This window comes from Brienomyrus brachyistius, chromosome 18 (genome assembly GCF_023856365.1).
Source record: "Brienomyrus brachyistius isolate T26 chromosome 18, BBRACH_0.4, whole genome shotgun sequence".
NCBI classification, from domain to species: domain Eukaryota; kingdom Metazoa; phylum Chordata; class Actinopteri; order Osteoglossiformes; family Mormyridae; genus Brienomyrus; species Brienomyrus brachyistius.
The window spans coordinates 10,423,408-10,445,491 of record NC_064550.1 but is presented as its reverse complement, the minus strand read 5'-3'; the positions used below and the strand labels follow the sequence as shown (position 1 = coordinate 10,445,491).

General features: G+C 44.6%; 1 protein-coding gene across 1 annotated transcript in view; it reads left to right on the top strand.

Moving 5' to 3' along the window:
• LOC125713504 (double C2-like domain-containing protein beta) overlaps nt 1-22,084 on the top strand; it is an 87,226-nt gene that overhangs the window by 56,094 nt on the left and 9,048 nt on the right. Inside the window, exons 5-6 of the mRNA XM_048984706.1 lie at nt 9,209-9,335; nt 14,990-15,147. Coding sequence (XP_048840663.1) covers nt 9,209-9,335; nt 14,990-15,147 — 285 coding nt within the window. The remainder of the gene's footprint in view (nt 1-9,208; nt 9,336-14,989; nt 15,148-22,084) is intronic.

The window sequence follows — 22,084 nt, the reverse complement described above, 5'->3', positions numbered from 1 at the left end:
TAGTGCATTATAATAGTCGATATAAGAATTAATAAAACATTACAGCATTTTCTACTGACATTCATAAGGCGAATACGAAAGGCCACAATGTTCCTGTGTTGATTATAATACTTTATAAGCTCCAATGAAGCTTTCATCTATAATGCACTATATATACCTTCATAATGCATTATAATGGTTGGTATTAAGAATGCTTTGTACTGAATTATGAAGGTATCTATAGTGCATTATAGATGGGAGCTTCATAAAGCATACATAATGCATAATAAACATGGCTGTTACATCCATCCATCCATTTTCCAAACCGCTTATCCTACTGGGTCGTGGGGGGTCCGGAGCCTATCCCGGAAGCAATGGGCACGAGGCAGGGAACATGGCTGTTACATGTTATGCCTTTTTATATATATTTATAGCCATGTTTATAATGCTTTATGAATGCATTATAATGTACCATGGATGTGTTTATAGATCTTCATAGATATGGCATTCATAGAACGTATGACCAAATTCTTTTTAATTTCATGCTGAGATTTTATTTGTAAATTCCAACATTACCAAATTGTTTGTTCTTGGTTTGTAAATGGATTTTTCTATAAAATGATAGGAACATTCCTTTTTATTTATTAATGTAGCCTCTGACTTCCAAATATGATAATGAAGAATGTTACCAGTGCATACGCATAAGTGTCCGATTGAGGGAACCGTGAACACGTGGTAAAACACCAGCCATCCAGGTTCCTGTTATGAGAGGACGGAACCTACGGGCATAATTTGCAGGCTAAACAAAATAAGGGCAGCAAACATGTCAGCTTGAAGTGGCCCGTGTAGTTCCCTCCAATGTGTGCAAGCGCATGAGCAGCATGCTGATGGGGAGAGACCACCTGATGATTCACAAGGCGTTTACACAGGTCTTCTTTCGGCTGTCTCTGCCAGTTGCCATGGATACCAAAGTCTCCTTTGTTAGCATTGCCTCCAGAATAGTTCTTATCATTTATGCAAATAAATGCATTATAAAAATAAATTTTTTAAAAAAGTGAACCCACCACTCATAAATTCATCCGCGAAGAACAGGGCTACCCCCGTACAGTAATCATGCTTAGAGAAACATCATTTCCTGTCTAGTTAGTGGTGAAAAATGAGGAGCGATTATCCTGTCTGCCTTCTTCCATTTAAGCGTCATCTGTGTTAGCTTCAATTGAAATAAAATTGGTTTTAGTTGGAAATTAAAGGAATGAGCGTTTCCAAGTTAGGACTGGAGCTTGGGAAAATTGGCAGGCTGGGATATTACTCTCTTGGGGCTCCTTTTAATGCCTTTGATGAAGAACATATGTGTTAGTCTTAGCTTTTCTTCATTCATTTAACTTCACATAAATGCATGAGAATGTATCATAGTCACATAGCTGCAAACAAAAGTAACATAATAACAATGTTCAAAGAGGTAGTATAAAAAAAATGAATAGCAAAAAAATAAGAATGTATAAAAGAAATCAAGAACTTTTCAAGAATATTTTCTTTCGAGGGAATAAAATTTACCCAGTATTATCAACAGGTTAATTAGAAAACTTTCATGTCTATTCATCAGAAATCAGTGAAGTACATCACGCTCGAGTACGGATTACTTTTCCAGTATGTGGTGCTGTAGCGGATAAAATGGTAAACCTGGTAGCACATTGAGAGATATCTCCAAAATAAATGTTTGGATAACTGGCATTGACCTTCAAAAGCAAAGAAAGAATTTCTGCAAATTGATTTCGGTTGTTATAAAATGCATTTGCAGCCCTCCTGGTGCTCAGGATGCAATGGATATATTCTAACACCCTAAAACATCCTGTATGAAATGACATCTTTTTTCTCCGTCTTATACCTTGAAAACACCTTAATCTTAATCCCAATTCACCAATGTGCTTGTCTTAAATGCATTCAGTTAAAAGAAATCTGTATAGAAGTGATGGCATTGTAGTGGCAGGCAGACCAAGGCATTGCAAAAGCCACGAAGGACAAGGAGACTTGCTTGCCGGGTAGAACACAGTCTTTTATCGCAATCCTTAGCAGGACTATAACAGGCAGCCAACAAGCACCGAACTGAGCATAGTATGGAAACAAAGGGACGTCAGAGGCTGGACCGTCAGGTACGGACGCGGTGGGAGATTCATACAAAGCTAGAGACATGTGAGGATTGGACAGGGTGCATATAATACGAGGGCAAACATATACGCCATCCACCAATGGGAAATACAACTATTGTCAACCACAGCACAACAAGGGGCTATTTTTCAGTTGCTCGCAGGGCATGCTGGGAGACGCAAACCCCGATAGCGCTACAATACACTGCCTGTGTAGGATGTTTTGGAAAAAAATCAACACAGTTCCACCATCCCAGGCCAAAATAATGAGCGTATATCAATGCTCTGTACGCTGAACCGGCCAAGAGCTTTACGATCTTGATGCCCATCTCCACATGTGCAGGGTGACCTTCTCGGTGGTGTATCGCCCCTGTGCCAGCGTGTTTACCTTGAGCCCGAACACCAGACAGTACAGTCATCATTCCCACAATGGGAGTAATTTGATAATATTCGTGACTTCACAGTCTTGTCTGTTACACAATGTTCCTGTATTTAAAGAAGTCTGAGATGAGTTACACTTTAATTTTGTGTATATGGCCAGGGACTTGGATAATGTAATTTTGGATTGAGACATATAATAACTGTCAGCAACCGTGACTTCAGTGGCCTTGCCACTGACTTCTCACTAAAACATTTCCCCAGTGTAATGTTTCCTGCATTACAGAGAAGAAGCTTTAAACGAGGCCTGTTTTCTGTTACATAGTTTTATAAAAGTGGGCTGATTCCAGTGATCAGGTGGACAGGTTAGGGTTAGAAGCAGGTCAGAGAATCTCTTAACAACATTTAACTCAATCGAATGACATATCAAATAAATTCGAGCAAAGAAAGAAAGGAGAAAAGTTTGAAATGTATATTTATATGAAAATCCGAAACAGAGGGATGTGTCTCTCGGTTGGGCCACTTCTGAGCAGCGGGCAGAAAGGCAAAAGGGGCATAGAGATAGCGAGCAGCCGCAATCGCACTGGAGCACCATTCAGCCCCCCCCTTCGTCAACCTAAGGGCACCGGATCATGTCACTTGCAGGTGTTCTGCCCCACTGCGAAAATTTCAGGTTCCCCAGTGCCATCCCCTGGTATTACAAGAAAAAAATCAGACATTCGCTCCTTTACGAATTCCCTCTCTATTAGCCATCCACCTGCATCCTTTCTGCACCGGGACAGAGCCTCAGAATGACCATTTAATTGCGACCCCTGTGAGGATCAGCCAAGAGTCAAGAGTGCCAGTACCGGGTGGGACTTTACCCGAGAAGAGAACTTGGCGTCCAAGCCGAGTGCATCAGTTCAGCTCCCCTATTCAGAGCTCTGTTGTCTACATCATTTCTTCTATTTTAAAAATAAATATAGATGCTGAGGTTTAGTATTAAGGCCGGCTGAATACTGCACAGAATTATTGTAATTTCTCTTTCTTGAGCAGTGAAAATAATTATTTCCAGGTTTTGATATCTGACATATAACAGTATTCATACCTGCCCCCCCCCACCCCCCTCTCCAATACATTTTATTTCAGTCCCATTGTCCCTAACCAAGGCACCATTGTATTATGTATAATTTATGTTTCCCGTAATGTATTTTGTTATTAAAGGTAATTTGCCAATACACTGTCTTCTATTAATTTAATTTGCATTGACTAATTAAAATGAGGCTTTTAAGTGGCAGGTTATTTGAAGGATGAAAAGAATGTATTGTGCTTCCCCACTCGTCCACAGCTAAAACCAATCAAATTTGTTTGACTTCTGACACAATATAATTATCTTTTGGCTATTGGCTCCATCCAGGCATTTAAGTAGCTCTGGTGACCCTCCACTCCTCTCTCTGCGTTTGGCCAATTTCCATAATAATTGTTTCACAAAGATAATCTTGCTGGGGACCTATTTTTGCCAAAACAATACATACTAAAGATATGAATATTAACTACATGCATGTAAGCAAATTAATCCTTATATATTAATGTTGTGTTACATTATTCGTCTTTCAAATTATTCAAATTTAAATTAAATTTCCCTGTACTTTTTAGGTTTCGCATTAATGGTTTTTCAAATTCATTGCGTTTCCCTGTACAGTAGAACTTACATCATAGCGATTTTCATAATGCATTATAATGGTCAGTATAACAATTAATAAAGCATTACAGGATCTTCTATTGACAGTCATAAGGCATTATACTGTTGATTATAATACTTCATTAGCACCAATGAAGCTCTCATCTATAATACATTATAGATATCTTCATAATGCATTATAATGGTTGGTATAAGCATTAAGGATGCTTTATAGATACCTTCATATGCAGTATAGTGTATTATACTGTAGGTGAGAGCTTCCTAAAGCATTCATAATGCATAATAAACATGGCTATAATGTGTTATGCCTTTTAATAAATATTTATGGTGCATTATTATATACCATGAATGTGTCTAAGGCTGTTATTATATACATGGCATTTTCAAAAAGCGTTACCAAATCAATTTTCATTTCATGCATTTAATTTTATGATTTTATTCGTACATTCCAACATTATCGAAATTGTTCAGCTATCATTCTTGATTTGTAAATGGGTATTTCTTTATAAATGTACCCTACTAGTCAAAAGTTTGGGCACGCCAAGTTGCCTACAAAGGAGAGTGATTGTGTCGCATCACGTGACCTGGCCACCTGACCTAAACACAGTAGAAATGATTTTGGAGGAATTTTTTCAGAGGGTGAAGGAAAAGCAGCCAATGAGTGATCAGCATACATGTAGGAACTCGCTACATAGTTCCCTGAGTTTTAAGTACGACACTTAAAAGGCGCTTAATCATATTAGTTGTACACAATATCTTCTGGGTATTTAACAGAGGACGCAACATGCCTCAAGCTAACCGCAGCCTCTGAGGATGGGAATTAAGTGGATGGTCCTAATTAGACCCATGGCAGCTAGCTTGGGGTTCTGGGATACCAGATATTTGTATACGTTTACATCTGTTCACATCGTTATATTGTTTACATCTGTTCACATCTATTTACATCAGTATATTATTTACATCTCTTCACATCTGTTTACATCTGTATATTTACATCTGTTCACACCTGTATGTTTACATCTGTTCACATCATTCTATTGTTTACATCTTTACATTATCTGCATCTGTTAACATCTATTTACATCTGTATATTGTTTACAACTATTTACATCTGTAGCACTGCGGCTTTAAGCTTGGACAGTACCTCCATGCATTAATTTACACATTAGTTTTATGTAGCGTTCATTGTTTGTCTAATGTGGGCTGTTTTTTATGTTAGGTAGAAAATATAGGTAGTAGTCTTCCCTCTGTCTCCACCTTCCTTTAAATTATTGATGTATACAAATTTTTTGCACTATGTAAATTATTCCAGCTCTCTCTGTAGCACAATAATGTCTGTGTTGCACCATGAGTTCAGCAGGAACGTTATTTCACTTCAATGTGCTTTACTTGACTTGACATGAATAAAGGAAAGTAATATTCTAGCCCAAATGGCTACATAGTATGGAGCCTGAGATGGTGATGGTGCCCATGTAGATACTTCAGCACTATCCAAGAGGCAAGAGGGATTCAGGTTCACTGCTGGTAATTTCCCAATATCGACTCCAGCCTGACGGAGGTAGATGGGGGAGCGGGAGGGGGGGCCAAACTGTCATAAAGTGGCACATGGAAATAGGGGCTTGAGTGAATATGGCCTGGAAGAATGTGGGGGGAGTGACCTTGCATTTCAGCTCAGGTTCAGCATTGACATCACCTCCATGCCGCCACAGTCAGCTCCAGTCAAAAGTTTGGACACACATACCTATAGAAAGATTTATTTGTACTGATTTCTACGTTTTAAAATAAGCATTAAAACATCAAAACCCTAAAATAATATATATGGAATTATGCACTGACCAAAAAAGTATTCAGTTCTTTGTTGAGGGGGGGGGCAGCTCTGTGGGTTGGGACTCAGAAGGTTGCTAGTTCAAATCCCTGGGTCGGCAGAGAGATCCCACCATTGGGTCCTTGAGCAAGGCACTTAACCCCAGATGCCTCAGGGACTGGCTGACCCTACTGTCTCCTCTATGGCAGTTCCATGAGGTGGCCTCCTGGGATGCTTTTCCAGCCGTCCTGAAGGAGGGCCCACATATGCTGAGCTCTCATTGGCCGCTTCTCTTTCACTTTCTGGTCAAAATCAAAACCATTTATACTGTATTTAGGTCAGGTGGCCTTGTCATGTAATGCGGCATATCACTCTCCTTTGCAGGTGACTTGGCATCTTTTAATTGCTACTGTACCTATAACAGTTTAATGCATAGGGGTCGAAAATTAAATTATGGGGGCAGGTTAGACACTTTTTCTGAGGACTTTGTTATGTAAGGGTTTCAGTTTTTATGTGTGGTGCAAACTGAGCCAATCATCAGTGAGCCGTGTTGCTTGTAAGAGATAATCTATCGTTTATATTGGCTCAGAATTCCAGCTAGTGATGGTACAATAGCTGAGGCATTCCGCAATTCTCATTAGAGTTCCTTATTTAAAGTAATTATAGCTAATGGGTATAATACGAGTTTGTAAATGACATTTAGGCTAATTATTATAGAAGGAATTATATTGTCTACTTTTTATTTTGTTTTAATTATAAAAATGTGGTATTTAGTGTTTCTGGGGTCAAAAAATACAAATTTGTTCAAGCAAATGAACAGTTCCAAGGCAGCTTGATTATGGTAGTAATTACACTTTCCCAAACGGTCCTCCTGAAATGGTCACGGAGGAGAGGCTGGTTGCTGTGCTGGTCCTGGTGCCATCTCATTGCTCATGATTACAAGGAATGGATGTTCTACTTAATTAGTTGAGGGAAATAACCTATAGCTGTCTCCAGTGTGGTTTGTATTGTCTTAATAGTAGGTCACAGAATCCAAATGCATGTAAATTTGACAACTGAGTAATGACAGTTCAATTTGCTGTATAACAACTTAAGAATGAAAAAAAAGTTAATTATCCATAAAATGCATATATTACACACTAATCACAATCAAGTTTAATTTCTTTTCTATATATATTTAAGGTATAAAGGAAATAAATATTTAAGAAGCATCTTCCTGAGTCAATGTTGTGTCAGTTTATTCCTGATACAGTCAAAAGTCTGGACACACCAACCAAAAATCGTTTGTTTTTCAGGAAGAAAAGCATACTATTATCAGTACTATTATTTTTGTGAGCTGTCATCTAAGCAGAAGGGGTCTGAAATTTGAGAAAATGCCGAGATGTCGAACACTCGTCTTGGTCATTGCAATATTTGATATGCATTACTCTTTTACTATAAGGGGAATGACATAGCTAATATAGAGACAAATGCATTAAAAGCAGGTGTGTGATTGGTATTGTATTCTGGTGTCGTCCCACATGCTGAAATGCTGTTCTGGAGAATCAGCTGATAATTGTTTTATACTGACATAAGTGAGTGTGTTTCAGTAGTTCTGAACATACCCATGATGCAACTCTGTTATCACTAAGACTGAGAGGATGCGTGGATGTAGGGATGGATGGAGAGATGATTGCTTCCATGGATCTTACTGTATGTGCAAAGAGGTTATGTTCCAAACATATTTCTTAGGGACACAAAATTGCTGCCACCTTGAATTGCCACTTTCCTGTATTGATCTATGTAGGACAAATATATATGCCCAATTTAAAGGGGCAGTTCACCCCTCAAAGCTGAAACTGATGTTCTGGTGGGGTTTTAGTGCTAGAGTAGGGGTGTCAAATTTCAGTCCTGGAGGGCCCCCCCCCCCTGGGATGTTTGACACCCCTGATCTAGATTTTTCTGCTGGGAGTTGCCTAATTTTTGAGGTATTGGCGGTAGAAATGTCGGCCTTCTCTCAAATATAATGGTGAATGGAGTGACGGTCATTCTTTCTGTGGTGTTTAAAGCACCAGAAAAATACACGTGAAAAACATTGTTTTGCAGTTTTGGTGGTGAACTGGCGCTTTAAGAAGCTGATAAAGCTGAAAATTGTCAATAGCTTTTGCTTCGTTACAGACCATGCGCACTGAAAGCTACCGGCAAGCTTCTGTGCGTAAGTCAGATATACCGACTTTATTTCGTCTGTAGGCGTGAGACCGAGAGCAGTGCACTTCTCATCTTAGAACACAGCAGACTGAAGGTTAAAGTAAATTATATCTGTACACAGTCTTTGTTTCAGATTGAAGATGGTGCCTCCTCTGAGTCTGAAGTTGAGCTCATTTTGACACAGAGGGTAGACCTTCTCAGCAGCTTACTGATCCTACTGTAAACCAACAACAAAAAGAAGTTCCAGATCTTTTCTGGAAATAAATCAATTTTGTCTGGTAAATTGAACTATGAAATTTATACTACCTGTTCAAGGTCTATGCTGGAGACTGCTGTGATATATTCCAGTCTACTGTTGTCTATTAAAGCTTGTCCCCTCAAGTAAAATGCTAACATGATTCTGTTTTGCCGACATACTGATCTCACAGTTATTATTCCAACATAAGCAAAAAAAAAATGTATGACATGCAAGGTAAAGCTTCAAGCAAAGAATGTCAACGCCGGTATGGAATTTCTAGAAGCTTACATTCTACCCAGACTGTTCCTTTTCCAATGCGGAGATCCTCCTCCGGAGCATTTCAAACGATTTCCCTTCATAGCTTAAATAGGCTGTCATGTTAGAAAAAAACCCAGCTTAGGCAAATATATATATATATTGAAATATATAAACTTGCAGTGCTTGGGGCCAGACTGTGTGTGAGTCAAAGGCGTTTTCGAGCTGAAAGTGAAGAGGAGGTAAGGGAAACTGTTATAACATAAGATATTCCTCGAAGCTGGATAACAAGGTTAGTAAGTACTGGGCTCCTTGACAGCTTTGTCCTCAACGTCGCCTGAAGCCTGAGCCATATTGGTGCACTTTTGTAGTGATGCTGCAGGGGATTGTGGGATTGATGCAAAGGAAGGAAAAAAAAAAACGCAGTACAAGTGAAACCTCAGCAACGCTGGATTCCCAGCCGAGCACAGCTACCTTCCGCGCGGCCGCTCTTCAGGCTCTGACCCCTAACGTTTCCCCCATTGTGTTTCCTCCGCTCTCAGGATTTCAGTGTGTGATGAGGACAAGTTCCGCCACAATGAGTTCATCGGAGAAACGCGCATTCCCCTGAAGAAGCTGAAACCCAACCAGACAAAAAACTTTAGCAACTGCCTGGAGAAGCAGCTACCTGTAAGTCATATATCCTGCATCCGATAAACTTAATCCTGGGAGCCCAGCTCTGACTCCACAGCTGACCTTTGTTTCATTCATTCTTGTTTCACAGCATCTTCTATTCGCAAATTTATTTATTATGTATCACATACTCCTGGATAAAAACATAAATAATTGTCCTTTCCTGTTATATACCAGATATTTTTCTATGTAAATTGTCCAAAATATACAGTATCAATCACAAGTCTGGACGCACATGCTCTTAATCTATTTGTCTCTACATTGGCTATGTTAGTCACCTTATAGTAAAAAACCTTGATGTAATGGAGGAATTGCATATCAAATATTTAAGCAACCAAGAGAAGTGTTCAACATCTCAACCTTTTCTCAAGTATTAGACCCTTCAAAGCAGCCCCCGTTTAGCTTCGATGACAGCACTGCAGATTCTCCGCATTCTCTGAGCCAGCTTCCAGATGTAGCCTCCTGGAATGCTTCTCCAATAGTCCTGAAGGAGTTTCCACAGGTTCTGGGCACCAGTTGGCTACCTTACTCTTAGTCTTCGATCCAGCTCCAGCCAGCTCTATAGTCGGGGGGGGGGGGGGATTGTAGGGGCCAGGTCGTCTGTCACAGCACTCCATAAACCCAAGGTGTGCTTAGGTTCATTATTCTGTTGAAAAACACATGATTTTCAGTAGGTGAGTCCAGACTTTAGACTGGTATTTTATGTAGCCTATGTTTCTGATGACTGAAAATCTGAGTTATGTAGGTATATATGTGGGTTACATAGAAAGCTAGACAGCAATTCGCCACACGATTCAAAGGTGTGGGAGTTTAAATACAGAACATGACTTGTCTATTGCTGTTGTAGCCCTATTATCTACGTCCTCCAAATGTGCCTATAATATCCACTGACAAATACAATAAACCAGAGTTTCCTACACAGTGTAGAATCACACTTAGTTTGATCCCTTTAACCAAAATACAGTTGTTGACTTTGATCATTGAAACGCACTTATAAATACACCGAATTCCCAAAGAAAAAAGATAAAAAAAAACAACATCAGTAAAAAAATGTTGCCTGGGTCCTTTGAACACCCTTTACTTCAAATTCAGAGCCCATATCAGGGGGAGGATTACTCACCTTTAATATTTGTGCCTGTGGTCTTTTATCCGTTTTATCCCGGCGAGCTTTTAAAAGCTTCTAATTTCATCAGGTGAGTTTCATTCATAGAACGGCTTTTGCCGCAGTTCTGCTCTGACGGCCTGTTTGTAAAAAAAATCCCTCTCCATTTAACATCAGAGGAAGCCTTCAGAACGTGAAACTGGGCCTCCGCCAGAACAATGGGCTTTTACATCTCTAGCGCTGACAGCCCAAATACCGTCATGGCGCGAGAGGCATGTTTCCTCCGCCTGACAGTTAGAGGAGCGACAGTTAGCCTGTAGGATTTAATTAAAAGCCACTCTGCCTGAAGCATTTCCTTGCCGGCTGTGTTTACCTGTGGTAGCCCCCCCCCCCTCCAAATGACCACCTGTGCCCCCCAGAAAGAATCACCTAATGGTGTCAGTGATGTGGCTTCTGTGATCAGAAGGTCACTGGTTCGAATCCCTGTCCTTGGCAGGTTAGTCATATTTTTGTTGGGCCTTTAAGAAAGGGTTCAAGGAAGGCTGGGTGTCAAATAAAGGAGCATTTTGAGTCTCGTGTGTAACTCTTTTGTACAGAAAATATAAATCATTTGTGATTTAACACAAAATTAACAGTGAGGATGATCTCTTTGGCCTTTGAGACCACTTTTGGGTGTCAGTGCTACTGATTTATGGGCCAAATCAAATATTTAACTTGTAAAGACTATACGTTGCACTACTTCTTCAGCAGTTCCAAATACAAGGAGATTTGTTCCGGAGTTTATTTATAAAGGCTTATGCAAATAACATAATGTGACTAGGAATTCCTTTGAAAAACAGCTTTAATACACCCAAGAAAATGCAGCGACAATCCGTGAAATCCTGGGTTTTATAGAGTCGAGCAGAGCAGGCATTTTTCTGGGCATGTTTTCGAGGGCTTTACAAAAAGCAAATGTTAGGACATTGCTGACATCAGAACAAGTGTCACCGTCTTAGTGCTGGCTGAGCAATCACATTAACATGAAGTCTTTCCACAAGGTAGACTGCTGATTGCTGAAGGACTGATCTGAAATTCAAGGGAAGCAAGTTTTTTTCCACAGACACCGACTGCTTTTTATTCCTTAAATGAACAGGTGAAGTCAACAAGAACAATTTCTCCTTAATATCTGTGCTGCGAAGTGTCTCATTCATGCAGGCATGCAATGGCAGAGGTGACGGGTTTTCGTGATTCGAGATCAGGCTGACAGGGTGAGAGGATGGGGAGTGAGTGGATGACTGTGCCACCCCCGTCTCCCCGGGTTTCCAGGGATTCTGGTCTTCCAGAAGCATCCGGATGTCACTGGACATCCATTAACCAAAGAGTAAAAATAACCATTCTTTTCTCCAACGTTACAGTTGACCAGTCATGTCAAACAAGTTGTATCTGCCTCCACCTCTGTTTTTAAGCACAGTTTTGGAAGATACTTTTATGATGTCCTTCATGAAATTATATAAAGATGATTTATGTTTAAAAAGATCTTTTTTTACATTCCCAGTTGAATTTCTATATACAGAACTGTACAAAAGTCTTACAGCAGCCAAAAGAAATAATATTTAAATAATCTTCATGTTGGTGTAAAACTTGTCAGCTTAGCTGTTTCCAAACCTCTCAGCACACCCATGTATTTTGGATTTCACCACTAGCTCACCTCATATGGCTAATCAATACGCCGTTGACTTTGTAAACCTAATTGAATTAATTAATTAAGTGAGCTGGTGCTGAAATGTGGCAAACACACGGAATGGCTGAGGTGCCCCAGAGGAGAGGTTTGGGAACTGAAGCGGTGTTCATCTAGCCATCCAATAAGATATCAGTAACTTTCTGGAGAACAGAAGAAATTCTTGATAATTTTTATTGTCTTATTCTTAATTTTGAGGAATTATATGCATATTACTCAGGCAAACAGCTTTAAACATTTTTGCACAATACTGTATATACACCCAAGATGACTTACACATACTATCTGGATGAAGATCCGTGTGCATGGAGTCTGCATGTTCTCCTCGTGCACTGCGGACCTCCTCCTGGAGGTCAAGGGCATGCGCTTGGCACACCGGCATTTCCCCTTATTGCCCTTAGAGTGTGCGTGTGTCTGCGATGGGCTGGCATTCGGTCCATCATCTCCCCCTGTTTTGTTCCCTGTTGTTGCCTAGGATACACTCCAGCTCCTCCTCCCTCCCATGACACTGTAGTGGGGAAGCTGTTGGAAAAAAAATGGATGGATGGATGGATGGATGGATGGATGGATGGATGGATGGATGGATGGATGTACATAAATTATTCCTGATGCACCAAAGGATTTATGCAAATTGTAGGGTTTTCTAGTACTTATGGCACTTAAAGTTTAAAGCTATATTTACAATGACATTACGCCAGATATAACCAGTTTGGGAAAATACCAGTGTTTCATTTTTGTAGTTAATTTTTGTTTAATGGAAATGGTACTTTGGTGTGAGTGAATGTTGGTCGTGTTTCATGGAGCCGCATGGAGAAAATAAAGAATCTGACAATAATTGTTTTGTGTCCACAAATCTGTAGGATAGATTCTGAGATTTACCAAACAACAATTGAAACTTTAACACGACATCTGTACCATGTTATTTTGTCATGCTTTCAATTAGTCAGATTCTAAACTCCTTCAGAATACTTTGCATTGCTGTGAGAGCTCTGCTGTCGGCTTTATGGATGATTTAGAAAGGCGTTCCAGCCACAGGGACTGCCTTTTCCCTAACCTCGCAGCTAGGTGGTGCCAGAGAGAAGGAAAAAATGTGTGTGTACCTTCTAAGCACGTATCTCATGGGGTCTTTTATTGGCAGGTGGCCAAGGGGAATCTTTGTCGAGTGTTAAAGAGAATAAGAAGGCAAACAGCCTCCCACTAAGCCCCCTGCCCCCCCCATCCCAACATCACCTAGGTTCAGTCACAGCCGCAGACGACACACTCATTCACAAGCTAATGGAGTGCTAAATGTCAACCCCCCCCCCATTCCTGATTGCGAAGCAGCTGCTCACTGAATAGTAAATGTAGGATACAGTGGCAAGATTTTAGGGTGCTATCTTTCTCCTTAAGGTTGAGAGATTTGTTTGTTTGTTTGTTTGTTTGTTTGTTTATTTGTTTGGTTGTTTGTTTGTTTGTTTGGTTGGTTGTTTGTTTGTTTGTTTGGTTGTTTGGTTGTTTGTTTGTTTGGTTGGTTGTTTGGTTGGTTGTTTGGTTGTTTGTTTGGTTGTTTGTTTGGTTGGTTGGTTGGTTGGTTGGTTTGTTGGTTGGTTGGTTTTTGTCATTCCCTTTGGAATCGACTGGCTTGAAAGTGGCAGCCTGTCGGAGCAGCAGGCTGTCAGTGTCTATAAGTCTATTTTATCATCTGTTGTTAAATCTGTTCACCTTCTCAGCAGTTCTGCCGAATCTTCCTTCGCCCTTCACCACCTGACGATTTCAGCACAGAGAGTTGCCAAAATTCTTTCTTTATTTATTTGTTTTTTCCTTAAGCTGGGCTGGAGGCAGCCAGGGGGGGATGTAAATAAATTCGGCTGTAGCTCAGTTCTGTAGAGATCATTCATGCAGTGTCCATCAAAAGCTTGAGGAATCTCTTTGACTTCCACCAGCAGCTGAGCCAGTGGCTAAAGTGTATTGCAATAATGTAGAATCCATTGTAGGGAACCAAAACTGCAGCCCAGGAAAAAAATTCATCATAGCTATGAATTGACGTGAATGGAAAATATCACTATTTTTGACCCTTCTGTAGGCTTTTCCTGAGTGCGATCGATAAAGTCATAGCAGCGCGTGTAATAACTGCTAAACACAGAGGCATTTCATTACATACTCAGACACTATGGATGTACAGCCTTAAGTCTAAGACCCCTTGTTTTGTACTGTCCTGCATTTTTGTACTTTTTAAAGATATTCAGAATCAAAATGTTGTCATTTTCTGCCTGAAATTTTGCACCGTGTTTCCGGAGGTGTGCTGCCTCGTTCCCCTAACATGCTTGTATATGGATAAATAAAATAAAGCCACTTGCCTTGACTTCCATCCATCCATTTACCAAACCGCTTATCTTTCTGGGTCGCGGGGGGTCCGGAGCCTATCCCGGAAGCAATGGGCACGAGGCAGGGAACAGGGCCTTGCCTTGAGATGATTTGGCATTTGATAATTGTCTGCATTTTTCATCTTTCCTGTAGGGAGCTCATGCTCATTCGTGGCTCTTAGATGAGGTGGTCCTGACATTTGGGTTTTTTTTTTTGGGCAGGAGTAATAATATTGTGTTTTAATTTCCCAGGTTGTTTCAAGCATGTACAAGACAAGTATTTTCAAAAATGCTGGAATTTTCACCGTGTTGCAGCACGAGATCGCATTTCTCTTCAGTGCTTCTTCTGTTGTCCCTGTTCTGTGCACCTACGTTTTTTACAATTTCAGTAAAACCTACGAGAAAGTGAATGTGTGGGGCGGTGAGGCACAGAGAAGTAACAAGAGAGATCAGTCCCCCCCCCCCAATAATCCTCGCCCTGTTTCCACAGATTGACAAAACAGATGACAAATCCCTGGAGGAGAGAGGACGCATCATGATCTCCCTGAAGTACAGCTCGCAGAAGTGCGGCCTGATCGTCGGCATCATACGCTGCGCCCACCTGGCCGCCATGGACGCCAACGGCTTCTCTGACCCTTACGTCAAAACGTACGTCTTTACCCTGCTGCTAGCTAAGGCTTGAGGGGTATATCGTTAAAATATCGTATCGTGGTTATGAACATTCATATCATCTTCAATTTCAGCGTTGTGAGAATCGTGAAATAGCCTAAACACTTGCATGATTAACGGTTGAAATGCACTATTCTTACACAAATTGCATTGAGGAATGAGTCTGTTGTCGGTGTACTTTATCATGATACTTGTCACACACTCATAACTTAAAACTACATGTCATATTTTATAACAGCCTGATAATTATTGATATTGTGAAAATCACTGAAAATATTGTGATATTGTCACCAAGCCTTACCGCTGGCTGTTCATACTTCACATTTATCATTCTCTTACACATTTTTGGAATTCTTTTCTGTTCCTATATCCCAAGGCTCGTCTCCCAGTTTGCCTTCCTATAAAGTGGCATCATCTTTTAGTGTTTACCCCTTGCTGTAAGAATCCTGCTTGTGCAGTTCCCAGGAACACAAGGGGGGGCAGTGCTACTCCCTGGAGAGTGCAAAAGAACTATGAGGACCGCCTGTCACGAGTCGTGGGCATCGATCGCGAGCAGAGAGCGGCGATCGTGCGGAAGGAGCAGGCAGGCAACAGTATACGGGAAAACGGGGGTTTATTCTGGCTTCGGGGAGCCGGGAACACTGGACGCAGACTGACATCAACTGACATTAATGACAGACAAAGCAAACTGGGGAGACTAGGACTTAAATACACGGAACCAGACAGCAGGAAACAAGACACGACTGGGCAGGATCAGGAAATCACACGTGGGTAATTAGGGGGCGTGGCACACACGAGGAGCGGACGGGCCGGGCATGACAGAACCCCCCCCCAAAGGCGCGCTACACCGGGCGCGCCAAGGAAGGGGGCGACGGACGGGACGAGGCAGGACAGGACCTGGAAAACAAGAACAGAATTAACGCTGGACAGGGAACAGGACCGAGGTACAAAACAGAGCGAGGGACAAGACAAAAGACAAAACCTGACAGAGGGTCGGGAAAGCGGAGAGACAGACCAGGAAGGGAGACACAGAGGGAACAGGCGGGACAAAAGGACCGGGAGTGAACGGAGGGAAGCCAGAGGGAGAAGGAGGAACACAAGGAGCAGAGACGGGAGGAACAAAGGAACGAGGAATGGAGAAAGGAGGAGCAAACAAAGGAGGGACCAGGGCAGGAGAGAAGGGAGAGAAGGCGGGGGAACAAAGGGGAGCCCGTGGGAGCCCCAGCGGGCGACGGGCGGCAGCCGGAGGGGCCGCAGACGGCCGGGAGGCCGGAGCCGGAGGGGACCGAGAAGGGGCTGAGGAGACAGGGCGAGGGACCCGCGGAGGGGCCAGGGAGGGAGCAGGAGGGAGCACCGGGGAAGGGGACGAGGGAGCTGGAAGGGGCCAGGGCGAAGGCACGGAGGAGGGGGGAGCCGCAGCAGGCGGCGATGTCCGGGGGAGGGCCGGAGGTAGGGGCCCCGCAGGCGACCGAGGAGCCGCCGTCGGGGAACCCCCAGGCGACCGACCAGGACCCGGAGAGGGGAGCGAGGCAGGGCGACGAGGCACCGGAGAGGGACCCGCAGGCGACAGCCGACCCGGAGGGCCAAGACCCGCAGGCGCCAACCGAGCCCCAGCGCAGGCGAGGCAGGGCGAGCCAGGGGGCAGGGCGGGCGGGACCCCAGCCCTGCGTCTGTGTCCCCTCCCTTTACGGGACACAGACATGACCCCAGGTCGGGGTCGAGTTCGCCGGGGCGAGGGAGAAACTGTCACAGGGGGCGCCTCGGGAGCTGCTGCAGCGCGGTCAGGAACTGGGGCGCTGACAGGAGCTGCAGGTGACTGCAGTGGGGGCACCTGCCCGGGAGCTGCAGCAGGTGGCAGCAGTGGGGGCGCCTCTGCAGGGACAGGAGCGCGGTCAGGAACAGGAGCGCGGTCAGGAACAGGAGCGCGGTCAGGAACAGCAGGTGGCTGCAGTGGGGGCGCCGGCCCGGGAGCTGCAGGTGGCTGCAGTGGGGGCGCCGGGACAGGAACAGGAGCGCGGTCAGGAACAGGAGGTGGCTGCAGTGGGGGCGCCAGCCCGGGAGCTGCAGCAGGCGGCTGCAGAGGGGGCGCCTGCCCGGGAGCTGCAGCAGGCGGCTGCAGAGGGGGCGCCTGCCCAGGAGCTGCAGCAGGCGGCTGCAGAGGGGGCGCCTCTGCAGGAACTGGAGCGCGGTCAGGAACGGGAGCTGGCTGCAGTGGGGGCGCCTGCCCGGGAGCTGCAGCAGGTGGCTGCAGAGGGGGCGCCTGCTCGGGAGCTGCAGCGCGGTCAGGAACAGGAGGTGGTTGCAGCGGGGGCGCCGGCCCGGGAGCTGCAGCGCGGTCAGGAACAGGAGGTGGCTGCAGCGGGGGCGCCGGCCCGGGAGCTGCAGGTTGCTGCAGTGGGGGCGCCTGCCCGGGAGCTGCAGGTTGCTGCAGTGGGGGCGCCTGCCCGGGAGCTGCAGGTTGCTGCAGTGGGGGCGCCTGCCCGGGAGCTGCAGGTTGCTGCAGTGGGGGCGCCGGCCCGGGAGCTGCAGGTGGCTGCAGTGGGGGCGCCGGCCCGGGAGCTGCAGGTTGCTGCAGTGGGGGCGCCGGCCCGGGAGCTGCAGGTTGCTGCAGTGGGGGCGCCGGCCCGGGAGCTGCAGCAGGCGGCGGCGGCTGCACGGGAGCGGGGTCCGCCGGCAATGGCGGCTGCACGGGAGCGGGGTCCGCAGGCAGCGGCGGCCGCACGGGATAGGGGTCCGCAGGCAGCGGCGGCCGCGTCGGCGGCAAGAGCAAAGGGAGCGCCTGCTCGGAAGCCGGATTCGCAGGCTGAGGGGGTGCCCGCTTGAGAGCGGCAGGCAGCGCAGGCATAGGAGTCTGCGCCGGCGGCTGCGGCGACGGCTGCGCGGGATGCGCAGGCGGTAGGAGCGGGGGAAGCCCCTCTGACCAGGCGGCCGCAGCGAGCAGCGGAGGCGGCTGCTCAAGCTGTTCAGCGTCCCGGCGTGTCTTCCGGAAAGGGGAAGCTGCCCTGGGAGGCAGCTTAACAGCGCTGGAGACTTCCGGGGTAATCGGGATACTCTCCCGATCCTCCCCAGGAAGAGGAGCGAGGGCGATGGAGCACGCCCCTAGGACGATCGACGGGGCGATCGCTGGTCTCCTCTTCCTCCTCCGGCGACCGGTGGTAGCGGGAGGCGGCGCTAAGCCCGCAAAGACGGACGGCGCGAGGACAGTCCCTGGTTCGCTGGGAGCGACATATCGCTCTTTCCGGAGCTCGGCTATCCTCCTGAAGTTGTCGCGCACCTCCTTGGTTAGGTGCGCGTCTTCCTCCAGGGATAACCCTTCTAAGATATCCCGGTTCCGGCTGACGAGGTTCCAAGCCGGAGAATCCTCCCGGATGCCAGGCCGGGAAATCCAGAAGAGCACCTGCTCGCCGTAACTGCAGTACTCCTCCTCTGTTACGGCAGGTGCTTTGTTTGGGTCTGTCATTCTGTCACGAGTCGTGGGCATCGATCGCGAGCAGAGAGCGGCGATCGTGCGGAAGGAGCAGGCAGGCAACAGTATACGGGAAAACGGGGGTTTATTCTGGCTTCGGGGAGCCGGGAACACTGGACGCAGACTGACATCAACTGACATTAATGACAGACAAAGCAAACTGGGGAGACTAGGACTTAAATACACGGAACCAGACAGCAGGAAACAAGACACGACTGGGCAGGATCAGGAAATCACACGTGGGTAATTAGGGGGCGTGGCACACACGAGGAGCGGACGGGCCGGGCATGACACCGCCTGTGCTACAGCTCTTTATATAGTGACATAAAAGTTACAAAAGGACTTGACCAGCCTCCATACAAAGCCAATGCTTCATACTTGTATTTGTATATAAGAAAAGTATTTGATTTTCGTGATGCCGAATCAAATTGCTAAGAAATATGAGTGGACAAATAAACAATCCACGTAGAGGAATTCTGGGATCGTTTGGGCTCTGCAGAACATCTTCACCTCAGGGACGTTTATGGGCTCAGCAGTATTGTGTTTCAGTCTTTCCACAGCGCCACCAAAGAGCTTCAGTTAGGTTCTGTTTTTCAATCAACTGGATGTGGAATCATTGTTGTACTTTGGATCATCGTCTTGTTGCATGATCCATCTGTGTCGCAGCTTTGACTGAGAGACAGCATGATGTTCTGCTGAGCAGCCCCCCAGCACAGAGCAGAATTAATAGCTCATGCGATAATCTAAGAGCTGCTGCAGAAAAGTATCTAAAAAGCATTACACTACCACCAGCACACTAGACCAACTCAATGAGATTTTTAACTGCAGAATATAAAGTACGTCATGAATTACAACAAGATCCACGTCTGCCAAAAGGGTCGCTTCAGAAAAGTAGTTTAAGGGAAACTTGATAGGAGGATCTGCATCATTTTGTATTACTTAGTGAGCAGTCGTCTCCATCTTACTTCTCTACAATATATCCTGTTTTTAATCACTGTCTATTCAAGGATGGATTATAGAACAGCTGAAGTGAGAGAGGTCGTTCTTGGGCTCTCTTTGACTTCCTCGGTTGTAGATATTTTGGCAGAATGCCCCACTCTTGGGAAGTTCAGCACTGGTCCAGCTATCAAGGCATGACTCTGCTTTCACTTGAAGTCTGTCATTTCTATGACTTGGGTCTAGAGTAGTGTGTCTCAACCTGGGAGCTGGGAGGGAGCAAAAATGTGGACCATCTGTTGGTCCATGAGGACCCGGTTGGGAAACACCGGTCTATTGAAATTGAGTGCTGACAGCTTCACTCTGATCATAAAAACGCTCATCAGATTGATTCTGCCTCAAATTAACCTTGAATGTGTACCAAAGTATTCAAGAATCCATTTATTTTTTATTCGTTTGGCAATAATTCATTATTTCTCTCAAACTCTCTCAGTCCAATGTTACCAGGACCAAGTTGTCCTAAGTAAATTTTACACGTGAAAGGGGATGTAATACTTTATAACAGGATTTTGCATGTATAAAATAAAAAATGATTTCATGTTACATTAAACTGCTTTGTTTTGTACACGGTACAGTTTCAACAGTCATAGAATGACATTTACGCTCTACTGACTTAATAAATTAAGATGTTATGTCACTTTTGTGAAAGTTTGACAAATAACTGGGAAAGAATTACTGCGCCCCACGTATCACTGTAGTATAGCTGTGTAGTATAGTTGTATAGTCGGGCTGCGTAGTATAGCTGTATAGTATAGCTGCGTAGTATAGCTGTATAGTATAGCTGTATAGTATAGCTGCGTAGTATAGCTGTATAGTATAGTGTTCCTGCAGTGCGAGATTAATTACTTACTAGCCCTGCAAAGATCAATGGAAGATCAAAATAAGAAAAAAGTGGATCTTGGATAAAACAGGGCTTCCACAAATTGTGCTTCTATACACAGCACCTACATCTCAGTAGTGGCACCCTGCTGATCTTCTGTGATTACTCCGGATATCAGCAAGACACACTCCAGCCCAGAACTGCAGTAAGACTCTGTCTTTTGTAAACCTGCTCTATTTACAACAAGGGTTTTGTAAGTCTTTATCTGTACTTCTTAAGAAATAACACCAGTTTTAGAAAAAACATAATTTTTTAGAAGCATTTCTGAAAGAACCTAGAAATGTTCCAAGTGCTCCTGCAAGCAGTCAGGGGATGGATGGATGGATGGATGGATGGATGGATGGATGGATGGATGGTTGATTTTACCAAGAGGTAGGGGGTGCAATTGCACCCCCTATTGATCAGATGAAAATGCTATTTGAACATATTAAGTTCAAACTAATTAAATGATATTGTTAAGGTTAAGGTAAATTTGTTATGTTCGTTATGTTAGTTACATTAATGTGAAATAATAAGTTGTCACATGTTTTCAGTTTTTCTACATATAAATTTATCTGGATCAGGCCCCTTTTTCAGGTGCTTAGTGCCCCTGTTTCGATCATTGGCAACAGTCGCACTAAATGCATTACAATTAGTGTGTAAATGCATTACAGTTAGTGTATGAATGCATTACATAAGTATTTTATTTTTCAATATCATGTAGGCTATTCATTATATGGCTGGGGAGTCGGAGGGGAGCTTTCGAATCTAAACATGAATATTGGTAGTTACATGCAGACTGACAGACGGCACATACCATCTGGAACGATATTGTCTCCTGGTAACATAACAGAGGAGGGTGAAATTCTTCATAACAGAATGCAGAAGTTCCCTGGGAGGAGTGTGTGTAGTCCTTTGATTCTGTGGGACGCTGTGACCAGTGAACAGAATTAGCTTACGATGGAGGTGTCCTCTGAAGATTGTCAGCCGTCGTAGTAACTCGTGCGGGGATCCATTCATGGTGACGCGTAATGCAGAGCTGTGGCCGGCCCCCCCTCAGGATGCCGTAAGCCTGTGTCTTGTTCCCCACGTCGGTTCATGATTGTCATTCATTATCCAGGCCGTACAGCATCACAGGCCGCTCTTGTTGCGAGGTCGATATTGCTTTTCACGTTCACTTCTCCTTGAGTCGTGTTCGCACTCAGATCTGTCACACGACTGATCGCCTGGCATGTCAGCATGGATATCTGCCCTGTGAACAACCAGAATTATTGATGTGTTTTGTCAGAGTGCTCTGTCAATGTAACACGGATGTTCTTGTGCACAGCGTCTATGATTCGATGGTGTCATATCTCAAATAACTGAAATACTGTGTAACATACCTCATAGGGCAGCATGATAAACACCACAGTGTGAGGTCGTCTAAAGTGGTCTTGCTGTTTCCGGTTATTTGGCATATACAGGGGTGGGGCCACAGGACCCATCTGAAAGCTGATTGGCCCCCAGAGTTCCCCCTCTCCAATCACTCACCAAATCAAAACATACCATTGGCTTGAGGCTGAGGTTGGTCTTCCTCCATTTAAAAAAAAAAGTTT